We start from the raw sequence: 14,899 nt of genomic DNA, 5'->3' as shown, positions 1-14,899 counted from the left end.
TCACTTTGTAGCCCAGGCTGGTCTCGGACTCACAATGATCCTCCTGCCTCAGCCTCCTGAGTGCTGGGATTACAGGCGTGTGCCACCATGCCTGGCCATATCTTCAGTTTTATCTGGCATCTCTAGCTCCCCAGAGAAAGTGAATATGCACATAGTTCTTGTGAACTGACAGCAATGTTGAGCATGTGATTGTAGGCTGGGAGCTAAAGACGTACATCTTCCCTGCCTGCTGCTGAAATCTAGAAAAGTCACACTCCCATGTGCCCCTGCAGCTGTAGCTTGGGCTTGGGGACTCTGGAACCTCAAAGGGCATCCCAATGCCCAACACCTTGACTTTACAAAAAAACAAGGTGATTTGCTTAAGATCATGAAGTTAGCAGCATCAGCAAGATGAGAATTCCTGGTTCAGAACTCAGTGGGTTTCTGTCCCACACAATCTCATCTGAGAGTTCGTTTGATTCTGTGGGGAAGAGTAGTCTGTGTGGTCAGAGCGTCTGAGTTCAAGTTCCGGCTCTGATATTTGCAGTGATGTGACCGTGGGTCTTCTCTCTCTTAGCCTCATCTTCTCATCTTAGATCTAATCCTTAGTGAGGATTAAATGAGTGAGTAATGTAAAGTATTAGAATAGTGCCCGGCCCTCAGTGAGAGCTAAGTAAGGCGAGGCCGTACTGCACACGGAGCCTAGGAAAATTCTCTTCCTTGTTTCTCTATTCCCAGTCACACCTGCACCCACAACACCAGTGCTCTGAACTCCAGGCATGGGCTGTCTGTGAACCTCATTCTGCTGTGCTTCTTGCGGCCTGCCTCACTGTCCCTGGCCACCAGCTCCGCTGTGTCCACCTGGGTCACCTAAGAAGCAGGAATTAGCTCCCCTGCTCCCATCTGCTATGGGCCAGAGCCGGGGGATGTGCTGCATGTAAAATTCAGCACAGAGGAAGCTGCTCATGGCCCTCTCCTTTACCACACTGTCCTAGCCAGCCCGGACATTCCCCTGACAGCTCACACGGCAAAGGAGCTACAATGGGCTGGCCCAGCTGTGAATTCAGGGCCACGGCTTCTTCCCCAGCATACTTGCCCCCGTCAACGCTTGAGCCTCAGGAGCTCGCCTCTTTTTGTCTGAGAGTCAGAAACGGTGTTGTTTGGAATGAAGGTTGTTTTTGTTTCATTTTGCTTTATAAACAGAAACACTCCCTGATTTCTCTTCTCAAAGGCCGGAGGAAGCTGAGTCAGGTGGGGTGTGGTTAATGTGAAATCGGTCACCCTTCCCTCACCGTGGGTCTGGTTTACCCAATCCCTACACGCTGCCTTGCCCATTGGTCACGTTTGGTCTCCCTTTTTATGCTCATTTCTCTAATGGCACGAAAAAACAACAGCTTTCTTTTGCAGCGCAGCATGGCATAGTGGGGAAAAGCGAGGGGCAGGGAGGCCCCTGCCTGAGTTGGAATTCCTGCCCCGTCACTCGGTATCTGAGGTGGAGATTGGGCAAGCTGGGAATGTGGGGGCTGGGCTCTCATCCACCAAGTGACAGTGGCACCTGTCTTGTAGGATTATGGGGAGGCTTAGCGGTAATGAATGTAAAGCTGGTGGAAAAGCACAGATGAATTGCATTATCCTCCTGACACCACCACATGACCACATTCTCTTCCCTTTCAGAATGATGTCCCAGGTCCAGGGTCCTACAACATCACCCACCAGTCTCCAGTGTTCAGCAGTGTCTCGTTGTCCAGGAAAGGGACCTGCACTTTTCCTTCTATGGTGAGAGCTTTTCTCTTAAGCAACTGGTCAGTCATTTCCTCCAATCAGTGTATAATCACACACTGCAGTCCTTTCTCTCCCAAGGCCTGTGGTTCTAATTAGAGTCACCACCTCCTGAAATCTCATGCATGTAAATTCCACTGTCACATGTTGCCAGGGTGGGAAGAGAAGCTAGAGGAATATCCGGAATTGATTATCCAAACCAATTTTGTCATCGCTGAGTAGATTGAGCCAGTATCTCCCTGAGAATTTTAGGCATGCCGGGAAAATGTTACTCTTATACACCTTGTCCTAATAGGACTTTTACTCTTGCTTGATTTCATGGAGTTGTTCAAATTATTGAGATACCAGATGGAACCAAAAACAAAGCAGGCAGTGGGGCTGAACTTTATTGATTCCCACCCCTCTCCCCATTTCTCTTCCTTGTACAGTGTGGGACTTTATCTTTCCTGAGGGCTTTAACAGTGAAATAGCTCTTGGAAGATGTGCCCCTGACCCTGACCAGACCTGGGCGAAGGTAGTCTTCTTCTGTTTTGTTGTTTTTGCCATGATGGGGATCGAACCCAGGGACTCACATGTACTAGGTGTGAGCTATGCCTCAACTTGATCATCCTTGTCTTAAAAATATTTATAAATCAGCAAGAAAAATAGATTAAGTTAGGCAAACGAGCCAAACGAGGGCAAGGCTAGCTGGGGTAGAAAAGTGAAAAAGAAAGCAAAGCCAGATCTGACATTAACAAAACACACGTACCTTCCCGTCTCTTGAAAGTTTATAATAACCTTTTGCACAGATGTATTGCGAGGCCTGACATTGGAAATGATGTACCTTTTTTTTTTTTAACTACACAATGTAGTACCTTTAAAACACACTGAACACATCCACTTCTTACTGTAAGTCGAGTTTGGCAGAGTTGAACACTCAAGGGGAAGCCAACTTTGGAGTTAACTCCCCATTGCCCGAGAAGCCCAGGCTGCACATGCCCCCAGCGAGCTCACAGAGCATCCGGACCTCTGTTATTCCGCTGCTCTACCCACCGCCCTGCTGGAAAAGACTGAAAAGCGATCGGCAAAAGCGGTACCGTCTCATGACGTCCTGGCACAGAAAACAACCTGAAGATCTAACCCTGACTCAGCCTTGGAGTCTCGATGTGACCTCAGGCACGTCACCCTCCTGTGTCCCAGTTGCCTCACAAAAGTGAAGACTCCCTGAAGGCTCTGGGCAGATTGCAGTGTGCAAAATACTCTTTGAAACTGCAAAACATTATACACATGCTAAATATTATGATTGTTACCAGCTGACTCACGAAGAAGATTTCCTGCAACGCCCAGGTCTTCTCTCGGAGAGCTTCTTCTCCAAACAGTATTCCTTCTCGGTGCCAAGAAAGGGACTGAATTGGAACCCATGACCGATGCCCTGCTGGAGCTCACCTGCAATTTACTTTGCAAATGAGAAGGCTGGGTTGTCTGAGGCCTGAGAGAAGATTTGAGTATTATGGTACCTCAGGGGGCCTTTTGGGACTTTGAAAAATTCAGAACCAGACCAGGAAGAAGACAGGCATTGCATTGTGTCCTCCCTCTGATGGCCATAGGAGTTTGTGTTTCTAAACACTTAAGTTTCTGTGTTCCTGGGTAGGGGCCTTATGGAGTGATGCAGTCTGTCAGGAGAGTCCCCACATGTTTGCCAGCTCCAGCATGACCCGGAAGAGAATGTCTTATTTCTCCCCTTCCACATGTAGCATCTTTTCTACTTCCGGATCCCAAGACTCGAAGGGAATTAGAATAGACCTCATCAGAGAGAGATCACCATGGCCCGGAGGAGTGTGGTGATGGGTGAGGCTGACCAAACAACTCCGTGGGTCTATACATTTTAGAAACTTCCTGGTGCCTGTTGGAACAGCTCCACCCAGCCTTTTGAGAAGACCTGTCACCTCTCTAAGTTCCAATGATATAAAGCGCCTCATTAAGACACTCCAAATCTTTGCGCTGTAATTGTACACATACTGACTAAGACATTAAGTGAGGCAGGTGGGTGGGGACTTTGGTAGCTTTTCTGTATATGCACGGTGACAGGAGTGGTGTGGATAAGTTCGTATGTACTTCAGGGTGGTTCATAAATACCATCGTATGGCCAGACTGGACACCACAGTTTAACCCAGGGGTGTGGAGTACTGGTGACTGTTAATTTAGCTACACTCTGAAATGAACCCTTTTATGATACCTTATGAAACTTGCCTCTATTGGGAATTTTTTTCCCAAAATGTAAAATTAATAGGTCTTTTAAGCCCCAAAAGATTCCATGATCAACTAAGTTTGCTATAACCCCAGGGCCATGCTCCCAGCTAATTCCTCTTTGGAATCGAGTCTCTGGCCATTCCATAAGGAAGCAGACCGCCTGGCTGAGAATAGTGGTCTTACCATTTAAGAAACAGGTTTCTTCACCTGCAAAGTGCGAATAATCCCAGTACAGCACCCACCACTCAGAGTTGTCAGGAGAATTAAAGGAAACAAAAAGTACGTGGTAAACAATTGGCCAAAATGCAAAGGCAAATGTATGTGGGCTTACTTCTGAGAACATCAACAGATAACTATGGTTAGAGGGAGGTGTAGCTGGGGCTCGAACCCAGGTTAGGATCAGAATGGGAAGACTCTTGTGTCTGGTGGTTCACCCGCCTACCCCCACAGACCACTGTGGTCCGCGAACCAGACCTGAGAATCATCACCACCAGCACAGGGCAAAGCGGGGACCCAGAGCTCACGCGCCCCTCGGCTTCCCTTAGATTCTGTGCTTGTGTAGTCATCCACTCCTATCAAGCCCAGAACACCCAGGGTAATGTTCTCAAGCTTTTAACCATAAAATTATGGGAAATATTTTGTTTTATCAGACTCCAATACTTGCCATGCTCTCCGAGACTAAAGCGATGTTATCACCGAGTTTCTATGGCTTTTGTCCCTGTTCATTTGGCAAACACTGATTCTGTTTGTTTGTTAACTGAAAATATTTTGTCGTGGCTTCCTGAAAGGAATGGTATTGGTTCTGTTGAAATAGCAGAAAGATGGTAGGGTTTTTTGAAAACAGTAATTTGCTGGGTGGGGCTAGGAGGCACGGGTGGACGGCCAGTCTTGTTGGGCCTTCTGATTCTAAGATGTTGGAAGCACTGGTGTTGAGGCCGTTCGGACCACTTAACCTTAGGAACAAGATACAGAGTTTCACGCAGGAGGAAAGCCTCAGTTGGGGAAAGACAGTCTGAAGCTTCCCACTGCATGAATTACCCAACAGCTGATGAATCAAGTCTAGGTGGCCCGGAACAGGGTTGGGTGGAAATGCATTTATGGCAAAATTATTTTTGCCAAGTCCCAAACAGAAGATGAATAATTCGAGGTGGTTTATAGCAATCAAACAGGCCTGAACTTGCATTTTCCAAAAGCGAATGCTCAAAGCCCGAGGTCAGTTTATCATTGTCACCAGCCACAATGTCACCTTTTAGAAAACGCTTGTAGGCCTGGTGCTAGGTGCCATCTTTCTGACACCTGTCCTTCAGAGACACAAGATTCCATGGCAGCACTGATTCCTGTGGCTTTTTCTCTCTTCACAGAGCGCCCGGCTGGACACCATTATTTCTAAATATCCTGCGGCGAATGCGTACACTCTCCCATCCCATTTTGCATCGAAGAAAGACTTCAGTAATTCCTGCTCCAGCATGTTCCAGTTACCGATCCGTGTGAAAGCGCTCAAATCTGAAACCCCGGCCCCAAACCATTATAATGTAAGAGCACCGAGTCTGCGGGCTAAAAACACATTGAATGAATGGTTTGCTGAAATGAAAACGAGGAGGAGCTTGGGAAAATAGTATCTGAGTGCTGCACTTGTCTACCCAATGGGGATGAATTCTGTGCCAGAATCTGATAGGGACTTTGCTGAACCCAGAGAGAAGCGTGGGTGATGTGGAGGCCAGTGGACACCAGTAAGCAGACCTGTGCAGTGAAAAATACCTTTAATCTAATCATTCCAGTCACACAGCCTTTCAGGCACATGGTTTTCTCCTTTGTAGTAGTGATACCTTCTTTTGTCCTTTATCTGTTTATTTACCATTCATTTAATGTTTAGGTTCTTTTTGGGAAAATTGGCTTCTATCTGTCTGCGTCAGGAAGTTTTTTATTTTTAGCTATCTTGCTTTGCCAATCGTGACGGCCACGTAATCACTGGGCAGAATGGTACGGATGGGAAGGTTCAGGTCAAATCTCAACCTGCAGTCTAACTGTATGGCCTCGAGCAAGTCCCTTAGCCTTCTCAGAACTTAGTTTATTGGGCTGTAAAACAGGGATATCTGTTTACCTCGCAGTGTTAACATTAATCCAAAATGACATAACCCAGCTGGGAGCTAGTATGCAAGGACTAAACAGCGTGTGGAGAGGCTGGGACAGTCTTTGGGCAGGTCCCGCTACCCTGGAGCCACAGTAGTAAGACGGAGTTAATCCTGCCTGCCCTGTGGCGTTATTATATGAAGCCATTATTATATGCAATATGCAAGTACTCTGAAATGAGACTTGTACAGAAAATGGTAACACTATTATGTGTACTGAAACATATTTGTCCTTCACTACTTCATTTTTTGATGTCCGCTTTTGTAATATTCATAAATCATATTTATTTTTCTAACGACAAAGACCCTGCCTATCTTCCATGATTGAGTCCATCCACTGTAGTGAGCTCGAGCCAATCTGAGCTTTACACCACCACTGCCCAGTAGAAATGTAGCAGGATCCAGCTGTGTCGTTTAAAATCTTCTAGAATGCCCAGCGTGGTGGCACACATCTGTAATCCCCGCACTCAGGAGGCTGAGGCAGTAGGATTGTTGCGACTTCGAGGCCAGCCCGGGCTACAAAGTGAGCTCAAGGCCAGCCTGAACTGTATAGTGAGACCCTGTGTCAAAAACACAAAAAACAAACAAGCAAAATAAAATCTTCTAGTAGCCATATTTAAAACATAAAGAACAGGTAAAATACATTTTCACAATATATTTTATTGAGCCCAGAATATCCCAAATATTATTTCAACAGATAATCGATCTAATTAATGAATTATTAATTAGATATTTTAGGAAGATTCTTTTCTTGTCCTAAGTGTTTTTTTATTATTATTATTATTATTATTTTTGTCCTAAGTGTTTAAAGCCCAGTGTGTATTTTGACAGCTGTATTTTTTTTTTTTTTGGTACCGGGAATCGAACTCAGGACCTTGCACTTGCTTGGCAGGCGCTTGTGCCACTGAGCTATATCCCTGGCCCTGAAAGCTGTATTTTGAGGGCTTGATAGCCACAATACCCACAGCTCCTCTACTGCACTGGGTGGTACAACTCCAGAAAGTCTTCCCTTGGGACAATAGGGTGAATGTAGTAATGATGGTAGTATACTTCTCATGGACTAAATGCTAAGAGTTACTTATTCATCATATATCATACTCACAAGAATCCACAACATAGATGATCTTATTCTCAACTTACAGAAGAGGAAGCTGAGGCTCAGAGATGTGATGGGACTTGCCCTAAATTACCCAGTTCAAATGGATTGTTTGGCATCAGTGGGCAGCTGGAGGATACCTGGAGTCTTGCTGGGTTTTTTTTTTGGACAGGGTCTTACTGTGTAATTCAGGCTGACCTCATATTCATGGAGATTCTCCTGCCTCAGCCTCCAGAGTGCTAGGATTACAAGTGTGCGCCATCATGCCCAGCTAGTCCTGCTGTGCTGCTCCTGCCAGGCTTCTCTTCATGAGCTCTGTTTCTACTCTGTGCCAGGCTGGTGATACAGTTGTAGTCAATGAGGAACTCAGGCAAGAACTGGGCAGACAAACAAAATAATTTCAAGCTGTGGTCAGCTTTGAGCAGGGAGCTGCAACAGAATATGGGGGGGTGCGAAGATACAGAGTTGGCAGTAGCACCCTTTAGCCTCGGTGATCAGAGAAGGCTCAGAGGCTGAGACCGAGAATTAAAAGACAGTTCAGAATTGTGCACAGGTCCTGGACAGCAAAGAGCTGTCCATGAGAACTACAAGAAGCTGGAATGGCTATGTACTGTGAGCTAGGAGGAGAGGGGAGGCCAGGCGGCAGGCAGTGGCTGGGTCAGCATATCCGAAAGGCCCGGCAGGGAGCTGGAACTTCGTTCTCTGCACGGAGAAGCTTGTGGCAGGGGGAGTGTGGGCGGTGTGAGTGAGGCACTGTTTCTGACAGCTTCTCCAGCTGCTGTGTGGAGAACTGCAGCCTGGGTCCCGGAAGGCGAGCGGGGAGACTGCTGGGCTAGCAGGAGAGGGGACATGCTGTGGTCCCCGGAAGCACAATGAAGGTGCACGGCCACGGCACCCTTGCCACTCCCAGGGGACCAGGGCAACAGGGAGACCAACACGGCGTGGACTGTGCTCATGGGGGCCCTATGTCTTTCGGCTGTGCCACCCCCATGTGTGCCTTAAAGCACCCGGCGTCATCTCTCCTGTGCCCGGCATAGGCCCCGGATGCAGTGAATGTCTATGACATCAAAGGACGAGCCCTCTGTTCTGTCCAGATGTTAATCTAGCAGGGACCATCTCCTAAGGCAAAGTTGTGTGCTCTGCCAGCAGATCAACAGATAGTAGGTGCGTGGGTTCTGTTCATTACAATTATTTTTTGCCACCTAGATTTAATTTTTTCCTGGTTTTAATATTTTCTATTTATTAGTACATGCTTTTTTTTTTTTTTTTTTGTTTTTTGGTTTTTTTCCGGTACTGGGAATCAAACTCACGACCTTGTGCTTGCCAGGCAGGCGCTGTGCCACTGAGCTAAATGCCTGGCACCTGTTAGTACATGCTTGCAAGTCCTTGTGCAGAGTTGGTACATGTTCACAGCATGAAAACAGCGTTCCTGTTTTCATGCCCTTTCCTTCCTCTCCTTCGGTCTCTTGATCCCATTCAAAAAAGATCTCCCAACTTCCTGTTATCTACCTTTTTATTGTTCATTACTATTTTAATGTGCCTCTGAGTATAATTATAACACCTACTCATCACAAAACCCTCTCGAGCACTGTGGAGCCCTGCGGATTGCAATTAAAGACCCTCATAAGTCTGCTTGCCAAGGTGACCCATGCCTCACAGCCAGGTGCGATGGCTTTCAGCCTCTTCTCCCTGGTCCCTCGCACCAGAGTCGGGGTCATGCTGCAGCCCCATCCACACACATTTTCTGCTTAACTAGATCTCGGGCTTCTTCTCTGCATGGCAGTCCAATAGCTCTGCTGCCTGATCTTGGAACTTGCGGACTATTTTCCTAGTCTAATGGCGAAACCTTCCCATGTCACAGTGTATACATAAACGCCCCCGTTCCAAGTGGCTTTGCTGTCTGGGTGAGGAATAAAGCTGCAGCGCTGTTTTGTCTGCAGGAGACTTTTTTAAGTTTTCCACCCAGGAGAACAATGGTGGAGTCAGCTGGCAGGAGTAGGAATCTGATAATCTTGTTAGCCACGCTGCACTTTGAGGTTTTTTGGGCCTCGCTCTGCCTGGGCCACTGCGATCCCCTGCTTCTCCCTTGGAACGCTTTCCCTTGATACCATGTTATTACCTACTCTCGGGCGGCTTGGCTCCTCTCCTGTGGCCACTAATTATCAGCCTGCCCATCTGGCCTTTTTGTTTGCCCTCTCTGCATGCAGCCTGGCCATTAGGACCCTGGGAAAAGCAAAACTCCTCCACCTTTGTCAACACCCAATCCAAATGCCGTCTGCATATGTCAAGAAACGTTTTTTTTTTGACAAGAGAGTATCACAGAAAAATCAAACCATCCTGGCACCACTACCCAGTTTCACTCATTCAGTAAATATTCCCAGGGAGGGAGCGCAGGCATGCTTTTTATTGCATCTGTTATCTATGAATATAGGAGACTGGCTGCAAATTGGCATTTAAAACATTTGTGATTCATGTGTAACAGAAGAATGCGCTCAGGAGTTTGTTTTCTTCGTTAGTTTTAGCGTTCGGAACACAGTAGGTATCCTCAACCGCCTAGTGCGGGGAACAGGCAAAATTCTTAATTTCTGGTCAATCCAGAACAGTGGAGCCAAGGGAGCGCTTACCATCTCAAATGTAGGATTCTCGTGTGTACCCCAAATGCTATGTTTATGGAGGGACTGTTTGAACAGTGAGGAATGTAGCTAGGGATCAGGGTGGGGACAGGTAGTGCTAAGTGTTCTGAAAAGAATAAAATCAGTAGAAAAATGATGAAAAGTAATTTGTGCATACAGCAGGACGCCCTTAGAAAAACACATTCCTACAGGTGATTTCTGCTGGCCTTGGTACCCTTCCACCCCATTCCCTGCAGGGAGTTACTTTTTGGAGCCATTGTACAGATGAGAAAACCCAGGCTCAGAGAGGTTAAACAGCCCGAGCAGGGTCACACAGGGGCTGTCCTCTGCACCGTGTTGGGTGGCCAGACTTGCTGGGGATCACAGATCCTTTGTGTTGGGACAATGGGGGACGGAGGCTGAGCACATCAGGTGTTTTTCCTCCCCAGGCTTCCATCTCTTGCTGCCAGCAGCAAAATAATGTGTCCGCCCGAGCTGGGTTTATATCCAAAACCCCAAGAGGATTGTTTGCTGCCGCTGACAAGGGACCCGCTCCAGGTAAGCAGCTCCTTGGGCCACCCTTCACCTACGCTCAGCCCTCCAGCTCTGACACCCAGGCGCCTGTTTCTTTGTAGGGTTCTCTGTGGATGGCATTGGGCCGTGGGAGGAGGAAGGGGAGGGGGAGGGGAGGGCAGAGGAAGAGGCAGGGAGAGACTTCCTCTCCAGGTGCAATGTGGCTGGCCCTGGAAATGTCCCCAGCAGCCTTCTTGCCCCTTCCCGTGACCAAGCTACACAGCCAGGTGCCAAGTGGCCTCTCTCCTCAAAAGGCTGCAGGTTCACGTGCTTCAGGTGCCACTGCAGCCCCTGGCCAGGGAGGGAGACAGAGTGGCAGTTTATCCTGATCCTTTAGCACAGACTTGGTACTGGGCTGTGTGACCTGGTCGCCTCACTAGAACACGGCGGGTATGACAGCTGTTTCCCGACCTGCTCCACAGGGAGGTGTTTCCTACGCAGCTCGCAGGCGCCTGTCCTCACCGCTCCATGCGCTTAGCCCTGATTTTCAGGTGACAAACTGGAGGCTCCAGGGTTGAAATGACTGGGCCAGTGTCAACCTGGCCAGTAAGTGGCAGACCCAAGCCCAGAGCTGTCTGACCCAGGAGCCCTCTGGCCTGTCCTGCTACAGTGCCCCTGGGAACCTCTGGACTGCACACAGCCCGGCTGCGGGAAGGCCGTGGTGCTTCTGTGCATGCACCCTGTGTGCTACTAGATCAGTGAGAGGGACCTTGGAGCCCCCCGCAGGGAGCCTTGGGCCCCAAGCCCGGAGGAGGGTAGGGAGGCTTGCCTTCTGCAGTCGCGCCTCTTGCACAGGGAGCTGTGGAGAAAATTGCAGTGCCCATCAGATTTCAGCAAATCCAGATTAAAGTTGAGAAGATCAGTCAAGTTGCAGAACAAACCCAGTGCTAATTAGGAGGCTCAGCCTGGGAAAGCTCCCGCCTTGCGTCATCTGAGGGCGAAGCCCCACCTGTGTGTTAGCGTGGAGGAAAAAACTGGCGTCCCTGGGGCTTGGCCAGAGTCCCCGCCAGGGAGCCCTGGGTTGTGGGCATCCGTAGCCAGCCACACGGGTCTGCTCCTTCCTGGAGGGTGCTGTGTCATCCCCAACTCTTTGTAACCCAGCACAGCAGGAGACAGCATCCTGGCACCTGCCAAGCACCCCCTGTGTGCCAGGCTGTGCATATGTTGCCACACTGAATGCCTCAAACCTCCACAGGACACATTCTCAGGGAGCCGTTGTTCCTTTATCCCCATTTTACAGGCAAAGGTGAAACGTAGTTCCCGAGCTGGGTGGTGCACACCTGTAATCCCAGCTACACCCAAGTAGGCTGAGGCAGGTGGGTCACACACAAGTTTGAAGGCAACTGGGGCAACTTGATGAGACTTTGTCTCAAAATAAAAAATAAAAAAGGACTGGAGCTGAAGCTCAGGGCAGAGGGTCTAGTTTGATTCCCCAGTCCTGGAGAACAAAACAAACAAAAAGAAAAAACGAAACAACAAAAAACCCTTCCTTATATAAATTGCTTAAAGTGGAATGGCTAAGGTAAAAGGTATGTAAAATATTTGAGAATTTTGATGCTTGTGATCAAATCGCCCTTCAGTGCAAGGGTGATTTAGCCTCCGTGTCTCAGAGCACCTGGTTTCCCTCACCTTTGCCATCAAGGGAGAAGGTCATTTCAATAAAACCTTGCTGATCTGGACCCTATTGTTTTCAGAACTTTTGCAATGGACAAGTAAGTTCTATTTAAAACAATTAAGATGCAGTTTACACTGCTTTAAACATTTGAAATACTTCTAGGCTTTATTTTTTCCCACTCGTGCATATTTTCAAAACACATCCACATGGCCTCGTGGGCTTCACATTTATTACAGTCAGGGCTGACATCCTGTCAGATTGGCCCTGGTACTCACCCTGCCCCTGGACAGGGACTTCCAGGCTGTTTCCCGGGACAGCTGAGGACCTCGAACCTTTCCATTCTTCCCAAGGAATGGGAAACTTGGGTCCCAGTGTGTAGGCGTCTCAGAGGCCTTTGCCTGGTGTTGCTGTTTTTACCTCTAACACCTGCACCTGTTTTCAAGGCTACCACCAGTTGAGGGGGTCAGCCCCTCCCCTCGCTCTGGCTCAGGGCTTTTTCCCCTCTGAAGCTTTGTGCACAAATGAACTGGCTTCTTATCCAGTTTCTTCAGATACAGCGTAGAGGCGTGGTGGGAGGTGGGCGCCGGAGCCAGGTAGACCTCTCTCTACGTGCGAGGTGCTCCACAAATACTTATTGCTTATGTAATATTTATAAGGCAACCATTAAAATAGTATTTTACTATCATGAGACCCCTGTGCCTGGGAGCTTTTATTATTCTTGCTGTGTAGAGGAGGGGGCTGGCCTCCAGGCAGACTGAGAGAGTTGTCCCTGGTGAGAGGAACGTCATCATTTGGCGTCTCTGAGTCTCACCTTCTTCGTGTCAAGAGTGGAGGTGCTGTGCCCATCACACCAGGCTGCGGTGAGGAGCAAGCGCGCTCAGTGTGTGACACACACAACCTGTGCTCTCTGCGCAGGGAGTGTAGCTCTGAGCTGGCTCGGGCCGCTGTGCCATTTGACCACCCTGGACTGTTATCGCCTTACAAAGACACTTGGGGTAAGGTTCTGCTGTTCATTTATTTTTTCTATTTTGAGAACAATTCCTTATTCTGTCTTAATTCTTTTTTCTATTTAGGGCATTATGATATCAACGAATCCCTTGTGAAGCAGTCACCAAAGATATTAATGTCTTGTTTTAAATCAAAAACTGACCGTGGATTAAAACTGACGTCAACAGGCCCAGGACCCGGTTATTACAACCCAAATGATCGCACCAAAGTTTTGAAAAAGTCTGTTATCCCGTGAGTTCTGATTCTTCTTCTCCATCTCCTTCTGCTCCTTTTTTGCAGGGTGGTTCTGGGACACCACCCGAACACAGGCAGAGGGGGAGGGGGTCAGCGCTGTGTCACAAGCCCTAGTTAACACGTAGTAAGTGCTCAGTAAATACTTGTTGGAAGCAAAATATTAATTGTGCAATTTCTATGTTCCCAGAATTTAAAAGCTCATTCAGCTATGAGAGCCCTATTATAAGAATAATTATTCTTACTTTGCAGAAGAAGGTAGGCTTTAGTGAGGCTGAGATTTGGCTAAGTACACATAGCTAATGTGAGGACCCATAGGCAATAGGGCTCAGAATTATCTGATATTCCCACATGCCCCATGATGCTATACTCTCTGGGTGCTGACATTATTCTATTTTCATGAGATAAAATCTCCACGGGGTGACAAGACACAGGGAAGCAGTGTAGCTTGTACTGATGGAGATTTAAAGCCCAGAGTTTGGAGCTGGTCAGACTTGCAGAATTGGAACTTCAGCTCTGCTGTGTGACCTTGCCTCATAGAGTTGCCTTCAGAGTAAAAATATTGTACATGTTAGACATACGGTAGGTGCACACGGTGGCTTACTTAATAGTAATACAAATTTAAAATTTGGAAGCGGATACCCATGTTTTCATTTTAATATCCAACATATTTAATGTTCCTTTTATCTTAGGTGCTTAAAAATACACAAGGCTTATAATCCTCAAACGGTTATGGAACTTTTAGAATTGATTGCTGTTGAGGTCAGTGGCGTCACCATCTAACCCTCCGCGCTTCCCTGAGGAGCCCCTCAGGCAGGCCTGGCCATTGGAGGGGCATGGTTGGGACTGAGCGTATAGCTGCAACCTAAACCCTTCCAGAGAGGCCAGGCAGGTGTCTGGGGCCACAGGTGCAGCGGGCTGGAAGTCCAGGCAGTCCTGTGGCAAGGGGACGGGTCAGAGGAGCACGTGACAGGTCCTCCAAGTCGCACAGAATCTAGAGGAGGAAGTTAGACCCCAGATGGAGGCTGCTAGGGAAGTCTTTTCTGGCCCTTGGGCTTTGGGTCTGGAGGTTGACCTTTCCTAAGCCCCGGGGCCAGTGTCCAGGAAGAGCTCCCTCCAAAGGTCAGTGACTTCCTGCCCCCAGGCTGGCTCAGGTCACAGCCTTTTCTCTCCTCCGCCAGCGAAAGAGTGGTTACGAGGCCAGGCCTAGCCTGTCGCAGATCTGAGTGTGAATCCCAGCTCTGTCTCCTCCTGAGCTCCTGTCTCTTGGGGCCTTGGGTACAGCGGGGATGGGAATCTCACCTGCGTGGGCTTTGTTAGGATTAGACGCAAGGAGCTGGAAAAGAGAAGTGCTTTTTTCCCCAGCTGACGCAGCGAAGCTGTGCACATTTGTGGGGCTCCCTGTGTCATCTCAGCGCATGGACCTCACCTGCTGTTCACACTTGGGGAAGGGACAGCCACCCCCAGGCAGCTGTCACCTTACCTCCTACAGACACAGTAGGACATGGGGTGCAGCTGCTCTTGGGGAGGGCAGCTCAAGCTCTCAGCCCAACTCTGGAAGCTTCCTCAAGGAAAATGGTGACATAAGACAGAAGAGTGGAGAATAGTCTGTTGTTGTCCTTCTGTTTGTGGTGCCGGGACAGACCTC

The 14,899-nt window shown here is 48.4% G+C and overlaps 1 protein-coding gene across 4 annotated transcripts in view; it reads left to right on the top strand.

Moving 5' to 3' along the window:
• The window catches only part of Stpg1 (sperm-tail PG-rich repeat containing 1), a 47,356-nt gene that overhangs the window by 23,060 nt on the left and 9,397 nt on the right, over positions 1 to 14,899 (top strand). For all 4 annotated transcript variants that reach the window (XM_013519578.1, XM_013519577.1, XM_013519576.1 and 1 more), the window contains 4 exons: positions 1,654 to 1,755; positions 5,349 to 5,519; positions 10,274 to 10,382; positions 13,086 to 13,251. In XM_013519578.1, coding sequence (XP_013375032.1) covers positions 1,654 to 1,755; positions 5,349 to 5,519; positions 10,274 to 10,382; positions 13,086 to 13,251 — 548 coding nt within the window. The remainder of the gene's footprint in view (positions 1 to 1,653; positions 1,756 to 5,348; positions 5,520 to 10,273; positions 10,383 to 13,085; positions 13,252 to 14,899) is intronic.

The sequence above is a fragment of the Chinchilla lanigera genome, unplaced genomic scaffold (genome assembly GCF_000276665.1).
Source record: "Chinchilla lanigera isolate Chin_1 unplaced genomic scaffold, ChiLan1.0 scaffold00051, whole genome shotgun sequence".
NCBI lineage: Eukaryota > Metazoa > Chordata > Mammalia > Rodentia > Chinchillidae > Chinchilla > Chinchilla lanigera.
The sequence above is the reverse complement of the archived record's forward strand: the minus strand, read 5'-3'. Positions and strand labels throughout refer to the sequence as shown.